General features: G+C 40.2%; 1 protein-coding gene across 2 annotated transcripts in view; it reads right to left on the bottom strand.

Annotated features, from left to right (window-relative positions):
- DPYSL4 (dihydropyrimidinase like 4) overlaps window positions 1-11365 on the bottom strand; it is a 51015-nt gene extending 39650 nt beyond the window's left edge. Inside the window, exons 1-3 of one of the 2 annotated variants that reach the window (XM_073685109.1) lie at window positions 10974-11365; window positions 1764-1852; window positions 564-748 (exon numbers count right to left, since the gene is read on the bottom strand). In XM_073685109.1, the coding sequence (XP_073541210.1) occupies window positions 564-748; window positions 1764-1852; window positions 10974-11321 (622 nt within the window). In that variant the 5' untranslated portion in view covers window positions 11322-11365. Of the gene's footprint in view, window positions 1-563; window positions 749-1763; window positions 1853-9557; window positions 9894-10973 lie in introns of those variants that run through there. The other variant, XM_073685110.1, reaches the window with a different exon arrangement.
- Between the last annotated feature and the right edge of the window lie 1603 nt (window positions 11366-12968).

Raw genomic sequence — 12968 nt, 5'->3', positions numbered from 1 at the left:
ACACTTTCAAAGTTTGCCCAATTTTTCGGACTGACTGACCTTCATTTCTTAAAGTAATGATGGCCACTCGTTTTTCTTTACTTAGCTGCTTTTTTCTTGCCATAATGCAAATTCTAACAGTCTATTCAGTAGGACTATCAGCTGTGTATCCACCAGATTTCTGCACAACACAACTGATGGTCCCAACCCCATTTATAAGGCAAGAAATCCCACTTATTAAACCTGACAGGGCACACCTGTGAAGTGAAAACCATTTCCGGTGACTACCTCTTGAAGTTCATCAAGAGAATGCCAAGAGTGTGCAAAGCAGTCATCAAAGCAAAAGGTGGCTACTTTGAAGAACCTAGAATATAAGACATATTTTCAGTTGTTTCACACTTTTTTGTTAAGTATATAATTCCACATGTGTTAATTCATAGTTTTGATGCCTCAGTGTGAATGTACAATTTTTGAAGTCATGAAAATACAGAAAAATCTTTAAATGAGAAGGTGTGTCCAAACTTTTGGTCTGTACTGTAGAATATGTAAGGATGATAATTGCTACGTTTCTGCCGTGTACTTACTTATCATAGTAGTGCCTCCTGCCAGAGCCGCTTTTGTTCCTTGGAAGAAGTCATCAGCACCTGTCATTCCCAAGACTGGCATCTGTAGTCTTGTGTGGACATCTATTCCTCCAGGTATAACCAGCAAACCATGAGCGTCGATGGTCTTCACTCCACCAGGGACAATCAGATTTTCTCCAATTTGCCTGCGTAAAAAAACTCATAACTAAAAAAAGTCCAAAAGCAAAAATGTAGTTTATGTAAAACCATGAACATGATTTTCTATGACCACGGTTGAGTTTCTAAAACTTTTTCATATCTCCAGTCCTCTATTGTATCAGTCAAGATGATAAAGAATTCTATCATGTATATAATCATTATGTCTAAGAAACAATCCAATTTAATAACATAAAGGTCTTTATGGCCTTCATCAGATGCCTGTGTTGGAGATGAAAGGGCTTGATGATGAGTATTTTGCTAGTTGTATGGAGCATAACTCTCAGCAATTGCCATAGACTTTAATGGAGCGGAACTCAACGGTGCTACATTGCCGGGCAGATGTTCCATCCTAACTTTTCCTAGCTGTCGGCTTGTAACTAAGATGCAGTAGGACCCACAAGCACAAATTAGGGCATCTAATAGATACTACAAATAAAACCGGATTGTCGTGAGAAAGACCTTCTTCCAAAGTTACTTAGTCCATAAACAAAAAAAGGAGAACAGTTGCCATCTAAACCATCAGAGTTTCCACTTTTTAAAGGGATAGTCTACTTCTGGAAGCATTTTTGTTTACTTAAATGCATGTATTTGGGGCTAAAAATAATTTTTGCAATTGGGTTTAACTGAAAATTTTGCACCATTTGACTAATAGAGACTCTTTAGTCCATGTACATCCAACTTTGATGTGGCCTGTGGTCATAATAAATCAGTCAAGAAGAGCTTGGAAAAAAATAGATAAAAGATGTAGAAACTGTCACAATAATCTCACTGTCGGAATCTTGGTTAACTCATTCTGCAGCCAGTAGTAGATATTGCAACACAAAGACTTTACAACGCCAATGTGGCAACATTTTTAATGAAACTCAATTGCAAAAATTACATTTAGCCCAAAATACAAGCATGTAAGCAAGCAAAAATAAAAAAATGGCAGAGTGATTTTCATATTTGAAATGGGAAAGTACTGCCCTAAAGACAAGCCTTACTCAGTATAGCAAAACTTACTTTATTAAGCCGTCTTCAATGTATATGTCTGCGCAGAATGACTGGTCGTCATTCACAATCTTCCCTCCTTTGATCAGAAGTCTGTCACTCTGCAGTAAAAGAAACAGACATAAGACATAATGTGCAGGAGGTCGTCAAGTCCAACATTCCAAGAGTGGAACATACAAAGACATGATATGTCTATGATTACTTTACACAGGTAATATACACTATGTTAGGGAAATCTATCACAATAGGTGAGTCAGGAACATGATAAAGAAATATTAACTCTACTCCACATTTCCCCATAGATTCAGTCCACAGCTTTAGTCTTCTTGTATATCTTCATGAGTGATATATTACAGTACTAAACTTCCACTGAAAGTAAGGAAACACAGGATGAATTTTGAGGAAGGCTAAGGTGCTACTTCAGTCATGGTGCACAAGTGGCAAAGTATACTCTAGGACAAGACTGTCTTTTTAATCAGAGGATGAGGTTTATTTGTATGCTAGTATATGGCCATGGTGAACATTCTGGTCAGCCGTGGAGAATCAAGCCAGTATCCAATTTAAAGAACGTTGAAGAAATTGCAGATGGAGAGGACTGAATCATCAAGCCAAACGAGCCGAGAGCTAGCTCTCCTGACACCCCAATACTCAGCTTGGTCAAGTGCTCACGTGTTCTTTATGGAGGCTCTGAAGCAAGTCATTGGCAGACTCTTGTGCTTTCGTCTTATCAGTCAGCACAACAAAAGGATAAAGCGTTTAAACCCAAGCCGCCTTATGATCACGACTTAAAGAGTTTGGAGTCCCCATACACATTAGATGGTTGGCCCCACTGAAATCATCTGGCTCGGATGACTTTCATCTGTACATTGGAGTCTTAAAGAGTAACCGTCATTTTAATTTTTATGTGATAACTCAATAGTGTCATAAATGGAGTTATGAGTTATACAGATCAAAGGCTGGGGGCATTGGATCACTGTGAACAGGTAATCAAAGCAGGTTATCTGATGGAGAGCAGATATGGAGTGTGTATACAGAGTAATTAACAAGTAGCTGACAGTTGTTGGAAGGGAAAACTTTGACTGTGTACAGCCTGATTACCAAAGAAGTGCTAATCAATGCAAGGTGAAGATATCTGCCCCGAAGACAGATGGCACTGCCCAATATCAGAAACCTCACATGGCAATGGAAGTACAATATTTTCTCTGCCATATCCATAAAATCCAAGTTTGACACAATGTATATATCCATGATCAGGGAACATATTTTAATCTGTGGGTAAAATAGCAAAAGCTAAACTAGCTGTGGGATGAGCTTAGACCATTGTCAGCCTACTGCGATAGATGAGTGGATGAGTGAGTGTGGGAAGCGGATTTCCCCTTTACAGTAGCATCCGAGGCACTTGTGCCACGAGCAAGTGGTGTTCGTGACAAATCGGTGGCATTCATGACAAATAGTAAACATCAAAATAAGCAACTTTGTAATATACGCTATAGCTGTGGAATATAAGTCATAGACCGCACCTCCATATCTTTTACATTGATCTTTTGAGGCTAAGCAAAAATTTACAAAATTGAAAACAAGGTTCTTAGTTAACATTCTGATCAGACTGTATGAAACGCACTGGAACGTCATGGCGAACCTTTTAGTGGGCCCTAACGTTAAAGGCTTGGCGCCCCACTGCTCCGGGTCTCACCACCTCAAAGGCACCGCAACAATGGCCGCCACACCGCACCAACATCAAGACAAAGGAGCTAGAAACTACCCAAAATAAGCGTAACCCCTTTGCGGTTCCTTTCAAATATAAAAGTAACTGGGCAAAATGGCAGGAGAGCAGTTACAAAAAGAAAAGAGGGGACAGGCTTTGCAATGTTACATAACTGTAGAAAAAATACATGGATGGCTCATCCCAGGAAATAGGGAGGAGAATGTGCTCAGCCTCTCCTTACAAACACAGCCAGTATAAGTGCGCATACACACACGTGCAGGGCAGCCTTCACTCTAGGAGTGAGTATTGTCCATCACAAACTAGGACAGTCCTAAAGACACAAATTGAGGGGGAGTAACAGTGCACGCAGCTCATGGCCACACCATGGGTGCACTGAAGCCCCCTCATATGCATATGGATTAAATGTTATTTTCACAAACACTGTACCAGTAAAAGGTACAGCACTAGTATGATTTGTATACAGCATTTTGGGGGTAACAGACTCCCCTTAAGTTGTGCAATAAAAATTAAAACAATGGTTACTCTTTAAGGCTTAAAGGGATTGTCTGGACTGTTGGTAAAAGTCTTGTGAATCCTCAGAGCGTGCGCACTGCTCGCTGTCAGGATTCTCCAGTGTCAGCGGTAAGGGCGATTCGCATACTTACAGCTACATTCCAATTAGTTGTGCCAAGACGTGACACCCAATAAAGATCCTGAGTGAGTGGAAAAGTCACAAATCAACAAATCTGAAGTTACCCTAATCAGTGGTGTAGCTACAAGGCCACTAATGGGGCACAATCATAAAGTTTACATGTTTAATATAACTTCCATTTATTTATATAACAATATTTAATCCAAACATTTGTGCATGTTTGTATCCTCCCTAAACCCTACTTACAAGGGTCTCCATACGTCTCCATATGCACAATTTCCAGTGGTGGAGTGAAATGCATATTTGCAGATAATGTCATATACAATGTCTGTAAAGCGCTGGGGAATTTATACGTGAGTCAAATAAATGAAATTCACAGGGAATATATAATAAGAGTATGACCTATTGTTTAAGTTAGGTTTTATCATAATTGTATATTTTAAATACTTATGCTTTTTTTCATATGACTTTCCATATAAAAAAAAAAAACTCAAAAGCCTTTAGGACTAATATTAGATGCCTACTTCATGCTGGGCACGTGGATATTAGCAGCAAAAGATCCTACTGGATTATACTGATGTATTTAAAGGGGTTGTTCCCTTTCAGACAATGTAGTTTGTTGAAAAATTACAAATCACATTGTATTCACCTTCCTGGGTCCACTGGCGAGTCTCCGCTGCTGCTCCTGTTGTTTAGCATTGGCTGCGGAGCTGACGTCTTGTCGCCAGAACAGCAGCCAATCAGTGAGCTCAGCAGCTCTGAAGGGGTTGTTCCATCTACACTGGCAGAGCAGCTGAGCTCACTGATTGACTCAGTGGCGCAGCCAGTGCCAGACACCTGGAGCAGCGACCGAGACTCGCTGGTCAACTCAGGGAAGGTGAATACAGCGCAGTTTGTTATATTTTAATAAAATGTAATTGGGGCCACAAATTATATGAAAGGGAACAATCCCTTTAATGAGCATCATATCATCAGGGCAAAAATTATATTACATAAGTAAGAAGGAATCTGTCGCCAGGTGTGTACACTGTGCATAGGCAGAAAGCCTTTTATGTCACAAATCTGCAGAAAAACTGATCTCTAGCAGAAATCAGCTGCGTCAAAAACGTAGGTGTTGCTGCATTTTTTATGTGTTTTTGTGCGTTTTTTTCAGCGTTTTTTTCACTGTCCTTCTGTCTCTATTTATGCATGTACATAAAGTTCTGTGAAAAAAAAAGAAACCCATTCTATTTCGCCATCAAAAACGCTGATGCAAATTTTGCTGCATTTTTCAGCATTTTTTTCACTACCATTACTTCCTATGGGTGAAAAAATGCTGAAAAAAACGCTGAAAAAATGCTGAAAGAAGTGACATGCTCTATTTTCCAAAAACCCAACCAAGGCACAAAATACACAACAAAAAAAACCATGATGTGTGAACAGAGAATTCTGGTTTCTCATAGACTTTGCTGGTACTGCAAAACGCAGCTGAAAATTTGCATAAAAATCTGCAGCAAAAAAACACTGAAAAACACAACATGCGTGAACATAGCCTAAGACCTTAGGCCCATGGCTTTACATGTCGCATCCGAATGGCCATGAATATTACAATGTAATCTTGTGGTGTTCCTGTTCAGAATCTGCCTCCCTGTGTATATCATATGCTACTCATTGCTTGCTTTTCCTTATAACTTTTTGTATTTATTTATTTATTTATACTGTAGAGTATATATACCTTATCAAGTATCTATGTATCCACATATACATCAAGCGCAAGGAATCACTATATTGGATTTGTGCTTTGTCATCTGTTTTGTATATTTGTCATCTATCATCTATGTATCTATTTTTCTATCATCTATGTAGAGGCGGACACAGATAGAAACGGGCCCCTGTGCAAGAACAATGTATGGGCCCTTTGCAGTCCAATAGTTCTGTCTATGAGAGAAGCTGCTTGCTGATTTGGAGATGGTAGTGGCCCCCTGACTTCCTGGGCCCATGTGCGGCGGCACAGGTGGCACCAATAATATGTCCACTCATGCATCTGTGTATTTATGTCTTCTATCTACTTTAGGTTAGGTTCACACGAGCGTCATGCCAACTATGCAACTCACACTCTGATCAAACTCTGATCAGTGACAGCATAGTGTGATCTGATTCTCATGGATGAGAGAAGATGGAGAAAAAAAATGCTCCATCTTTTCCATTGCACGGAATTCGGACTGCATTCAAATGTCATCCGAGTGCAGTCCAATGGTTTCAAAAGGACTCACTGACTTGTATGGCTGAGTGCAATCCGAATATTGGATCAAACTCGGTCATGCTGTGACATGTGCGTACGGCCCCATAGAATAACATGGGGATGAGCGCAATCCGATGTTTTGTAGAATAATACAATTGTCTGCTCAAGCCTTCATATCTATTTATCTTTATCATCTCATATCTATCTAAATATATTTCTATCTAACATCTCTTATATCTGAAATTTGTGTTTTGATCTTTTTATTATCTATCTCGCACAGCGGTGGACACCGACAGAATAGGACCCCTGTGCAAGTACAGTACAGTCATGGCCAAAAGTATTGAGAATGAGACAAATAGTAATTTTTCCAAAGTTTACTGCTTCATATTTTGTAATGGCAATTTGCATATACTCCTGAATGTCAAAGAGTGATCAGCTTAACAGCAATTACTGTACTTGCAAAGTCAATATTTGCCCAGAAAATGAACTTTAACCCCCAAAACACATTTCAACATCATTGCAGTCCTGCCTTAAAAGGAGCAGCTAACATCGTTTTAGTGATTAATCCAATAACAAAGGTGTGGGTGTTGATGAGGACAGGGCTGGCGATCAATCAATCATGATTAAGTAAGAATGACATCACTGGACACTTTAAAAGGAGGCTGGTTCTTGGTATCATTGTTTCTCTTCAGTTAACCATGGTTATCTCTAAAGAAACACGTGCAGCCATCATTGCACTGCACAAAAATGGCCTAACAGGGAAGAGTATCGCAGCTACAAAGATTGCACCTCAGTCAACAATCTATCGCATCATCAAGAACTTCAAGGAGAGAGCTTCCATTGTTGTCAAAAAGGCTCCAGGGCGCCCAAGAAAGGACAGTAAGCGCCAGGACCGTATCTTAAAACTGTTTCAGCTGCGGGATCGGACTACCAGCAGTGCCGAGCTTGCTCAGGAATGGCAGCAGGCTGGTGTGAGTGCTTCTGCACGCACTGTGAGGCGGAGACTCTTTGAGCAAGGGCTGGTTTCAAGGAGGGCAGCAAAGAAGCCACTTCTCTCCAGAAAAAACATCAGGGACTGACTGATATTCTGCAAAAGGTACAGGGAGCGGACTGCTGAGGACTGGGGCAAAGTCATTTTCTCTGATGAATCCCCTTTTCGATTGTTTGGGACATCTGGAAAACAGCTTATTCGGAGAAGAAGAGGTGAGCGCTACCACCAGTCTTGTCTCATGCCAACTGTAAAGCATCCTGAAACCATTCATGTGTGGGGTTGCTTCTCAGCCAAGGGAATCGGCTCACTCACAATCTTGCCTAAAAACACAGCCATGAATAAAGAATGGTACCAGAATGTCCTCCAAGAGCAACTTCTCCCAACCGTCCAAGAGCAGTTTGGCGCCCAACAATGCCTTTTCCAGCATGATGGAGCACCTTGCCATAAAGCAAAGGTGAGAACTAAATGGCTCATGGAACAAAACATAGAGATTTTGGGTCCATGGCCTGGAAACTCCCCAGATCTTAATCCCATTGAGAACTTGTGGTCAATCATCAAGAGACGGGTGGACAAACAAAAACCAACAAATTCTGGCAAAATGCAAGCATTGATTATGCAAGAATGGACTGCTATCAGTCAGGATTTGGTCCAAAAGTTGATTGACAGCATGCCAGGGAGAATTACAGAGGTCTTGAAGAAGGGGCAACACTGCAAATATTGACTTGCTGCATTAACTCATTCTAACTGTCAATATTACCTATTGGTACTCATAATATGATTGCAATTATATTTCTGTATGTGATATAAACATCAGACAAACACTAATAAAAACCAGAGGCCAGCAGATCATGTGAAAATATAATTTTGGTGTCATTCTCAAAACTTTTGGTCATGACTGTATATGGGTCCTTTGCTTTCCAGTAGTTCATCTTAAAACATCCCTTTATGTGTCTGAGATAAAATCTGCTTTGAAGGTAGAAATGGGCCCAGTACCTCTTGGGCCCCTGTATCAGTATTATCTACCATGTATAAATCTATCTATCTAATATCTCTTTTATCTAAAATGTATCTATAGATTGATCAATCGATCAAAAGATAGATAGAGATGGATAGATAGAATAGATACATATGGTGTGGCCATGTTTCGGCGGCAGTGAACCCTTTTCAAGCCTAGGTTCATTGCAACCGAAATGTCGCCACCCCATGTGGGCTGATTAAAGTCCACTATTTTTCTGTATTATTGGAGTGCTGCCTGATTTTTTATATCTATCTATCTATCTATCTATCTATCTATCTATCTATCCATCTATCTATCTATCCATCTACCTATCTCTCTATCTTCTGTCTATCTCATATACCCACCCTACACATACTGTATATACAGATATATTGTACACACTCCCACATCATTTAATCCTTACTCTGATCAGAAACAATACATTTTTACCATGAAAGCACAAAGCTTTCTAAATATAAAGCCAGATCAGCAGATAAACACATGGAGGAAGGTCAGAGATGGACAACATCCAGAATACTAGAACTGAATCGTGGCAGAAGATACAATGTGATACATGGAGGTAAACAATCCTTCCTTCCTAGTGATGGAGACTTCAGAGCTGGAATCACCACTGTATCATTATGTCCATACACTTCCCTAGTACAATATAAATATGTCCAGTGCTGTTTATTACCCTTTAGTCTTTCTCTCCTTATTAATAGCTTTCTGGCTGCAAAATAATGTATTTAATGACATAATTGCCAAATAATCTGTTGGATTCTCATCCTGCAGCACAGACTGAACAGATTTATTTGCATTCATCAGAAGGAGATAAAATGACCCAGATTCAATACTTGCTCATTAGTGATGGTAATTTACAACCAACTGTAATGTGCTGAATGCGGAGTGGTCACTTATTCACATAGGAGATCGGTGATCATAGGGAATGCTGCAAATAATGACCACAATGGCAGCCAACAAGAAGAAAACAAGATAGAGCTATCATCACCCATATCCTACATGCAGCCTATCTGTATGCACAGGGTAATTCTGTGTCCCCTCCACCAGTATATTGCATGCACAGACATGAGACTGAGCCGTATAAATAAAAGCAATGTTGGGGGGTCACTGGGTATATTGCATTTTTTAAAGGGCCTTCTGGCACTGACTCTTCACATATCATGGCTGTCTTATGAGCTCTGCCATGAATCATCCCACCTGCCCCCTCCCTGCAGCTTACAGTGATCCTGGGGATGTTCTTCTTTCCTTGGTAAGACATCCTGGCTGTTTGAGAGCCCCAACTTCCCAGCAAATGAGGGGTCCCCGGTGCAAGGCTCTGCTCCTATGTATTGTGCTGCTGGCTGCTAGTCAGATGGGGTGGGGGATGTGTCCCTGCGCTTTTTGTTGTGCAGGGCTCTGTGGCTCCCCCTGCCCTGGAAGCAGCGAATCCTTGATTACAATGCCAGCCTCATCCTACAAGCTCCAGCCATGGGCCTCTCCTAGGGCCTGAAGCCAGCCCACCTCCCCCCACCAGAGGGCAAACAAAAGGCAAGTCTCTCATGGATGATGATGATGACCCTGCGCCCTCTCCTGGAGCCACAGCGCCCCTGAGCGAGCACACAGAGCCAGTGCACCTGCAACTATCTCACTGCCACATGCAATCCTCCAGCCTGGCAGTCAGTGGGTTAATGCATGCATCACCCCCAGCTCCTGTCCCTGCAGGAATAAACTGACTCTGAGTGACCTGAGATGGGATTGTGCATGGACTATTGCAAGAGAAGGTTTCTGAAAGGTGGAACAAAAAAACAGCTTTACTGTTTTACTAACACGACTTTACAAAAGTTTGGGAGTTAAAGATGGAAACATCTCCAAGGAGCCCACCTATAGATACAATGACAGATCAATATAGGGGACAGGTGGACGGATAGCTACAAGAAAGGTGCATCTATAATAAATATTTAGTATATGAAATAGATACATGATAGGTAGATATCAAATAGATAGATGTAAATATATATATATATATATATATATACAGTATACATATGTATTATATATATATATATATGATATGTTAAATATAGATAGGTCGAATTTAGATGAATAAGCAGATATATGTATATATATATATATATATTATAATATAAGAAAGAGAGAAAGAAAGGCAGCAATCAAAAAATATGCAAAAGAAATTTAATTTAATTAGCCCATGTGGCAAAGTTTCAGTTTGCTTACTTTTTCTAGATTGATAGATAGAATATATTACATAATAGATATATACATTATGGATAGAAAGATGAAAAGGAGAGATGATATAATAGACTAATAGATATGTGATAGATAATTAGATAGTAGATAGATGATAGATAGATAGATAGCTATATGATTAGATATAGATGGGTAAATATATGAATAGATAAAGATAGGAGACAGATAGATAGATATTAGATAGATAGATAGATAGATAATAGATAGATATATGGATAGATAGATAGATAGATCATTAGATAGATAGATAGATCATTAGATATAGGTAGATGTAGTAGTTGTTATACATTACTAATATAAAAGCAGCAGGGAGCATTCTGTGATACACTCAGGAGTCAGACACTATCGGTGCAGTTCACACCATGCAGCTTCCTTCTATCACCTTTACCTGGGTTCTCCACGCGGATTCCTCCTTCTGCCCACTTCCATGTCTGTGCTCGCCCACCTTCTCAGCTGTGCCATGGCCGTCCATGCTGCCCACACTGCTGGACTCACTCCCGGACTCGCTGAGCCCATCCGAGCTGGCACTAGATCCGGACTCCTGTACTTTCCTGTGGACACTTTTCTTCCCAACACTCAAGGAATCAAAGTTAATAGTTTTATTTTCGAATGCCCCCTCCACATTGCAGAACATGCCCCCATACTTCTGCCTGGGCTTAGGGCTGCCAGAGCCCAGCTTAGAAAAGTAACTGGGGCCATCTCCATCTAGCCTCTCAGTCCTGCTCCTCTCTGCCATTGCTGCTGGATGTGTGACTGCGGGATAATCCAAAGTGAAGTCTCTTCTTGGTCTGCCAGGCTCAATTTGAGGTAGGGACAGTGTCTACAACGTGTCACACAACCCCCTGAGGTTATACCCCAGATGGCAGCTACTAGTAAAGGCTGACTGTGCTGTCCAAGGGGGTGTGGTGCTGAAATAACAAAGTGCCATATACTGTCTGCAACAATCTACTGGAGCAGAACATGGTATTGTAACATAGTGTGAATTCAGGATATATAGAGAAACATAGCTGGATAGACAGAACCATAGATGGATAGATAGATAGATATATGGATAGATAGATAATTAGATAGATAATACATAGATATCATACAGTTAGATAGAAAATATGACATAAATATGATAGATACATTAATAAATAAATAGAATGTTAGACAATTATACAGTATGTGAATGAGAATATTAGATAGATATATTAGATAGATATATAATAGATAAGGATAGAGTATAAAAAAAACTGACCAGCACCTCAGAACAGAATAAATCAAGTGTGAACAGGTGCAAGCTGCCATGATTATACAATATACAAACAAGAGAATACAGCAGCACTCGGTAAGGTTCTAATATGTCTGCAAATGCTGAATATATGAAATTTAAACTGCATCACTGCTATATAGATATACAAGGAAATGAAGGTTTAGGGTCCCATCAAAGAAAGGTTACCCTGATGGGCACACATGAATTGGCCAATTTATGTGCTAAGTACCTTCATTTTTTATAAGTATATTCTATATAGCAGTAATGTAGTTCAAATTTCATATATTCAATGTTGTTTGTAGATAGAAAGATAGATATTTAGATAGATAGATAGATACAGTGGTGGCCAAAAGTATTGGCACCCCTGCAATTCTGTCAGATAATACTCAGTTTCTTCCTGAAAATGATTGCAATCACAAATTCTTTGGTATTATTCTCTTCATTTAATTTGCTTGTAAGGAAAAAACACAAAAGAGAATGAAGCAAACATCAAATCATTGATCATTTCACACAAAACTCCAAAAATGGGCCAGACAAAAGTATTGGCACCCTCAGCCTAATACTTGGTTGCACAACCTTTAGCCAAAATAACTGCGAACAACCGCTTCCGGTAACCATCAATGAGTTTCTTACAATGCTCTGCTGGAATTGTAGACCATTCTTCTTTGGCAAACTGCTCCCGGTCCCCGATATTTGAAGGGTGCCTTCTCCAAACTGCCATTTTGAGATCTCTCCACAGGTGTTCTATGGGATTCAGGTCTGGACTCATTGCTGGCCACCTTAGAAGTCTCCAGTGCTTTCTCTCAAACCATTTTATAGTGCTTTTGGAAGTGTGTTTTGGGTCATTGTCCTGCTGGAAGACCCATGACCTCTGAGGGAGACCCAGCTTTCTCACACTGGGCCCTACATTATGCTGCAAAATTTGTTGGTAGTCTTCAGACTTCATAATGCCATGCACATGGTCAAGCAGTCCAGTGCCAGAGGCAGCAAAGCAACCCCAAAACATCAGGGAACCTCCGCCATGTTTGACTGTAGGGACCGTGTTCTTTTCTTTGAATGCCTCTTTTTTTTTCCTGTACACTCTATGTTGATGCTTTTTCCCAAAAAGCTCTACTTTTGTCTCATCTG

This window comes from Phyllobates terribilis, unplaced genomic scaffold (assembly GCF_046119375.1).
Source record: "Phyllobates terribilis strain yellow unplaced genomic scaffold, ASM4611937v1 Scaffold_5__5_contigs__length_657084704, whole genome shotgun sequence".
Classification (NCBI taxonomy): Eukaryota; Metazoa; Chordata; class Amphibia; order Anura; family Dendrobatidae; genus Phyllobates; species Phyllobates terribilis.
This window is presented reverse-complemented; position numbering and strand designations above follow the sequence as displayed.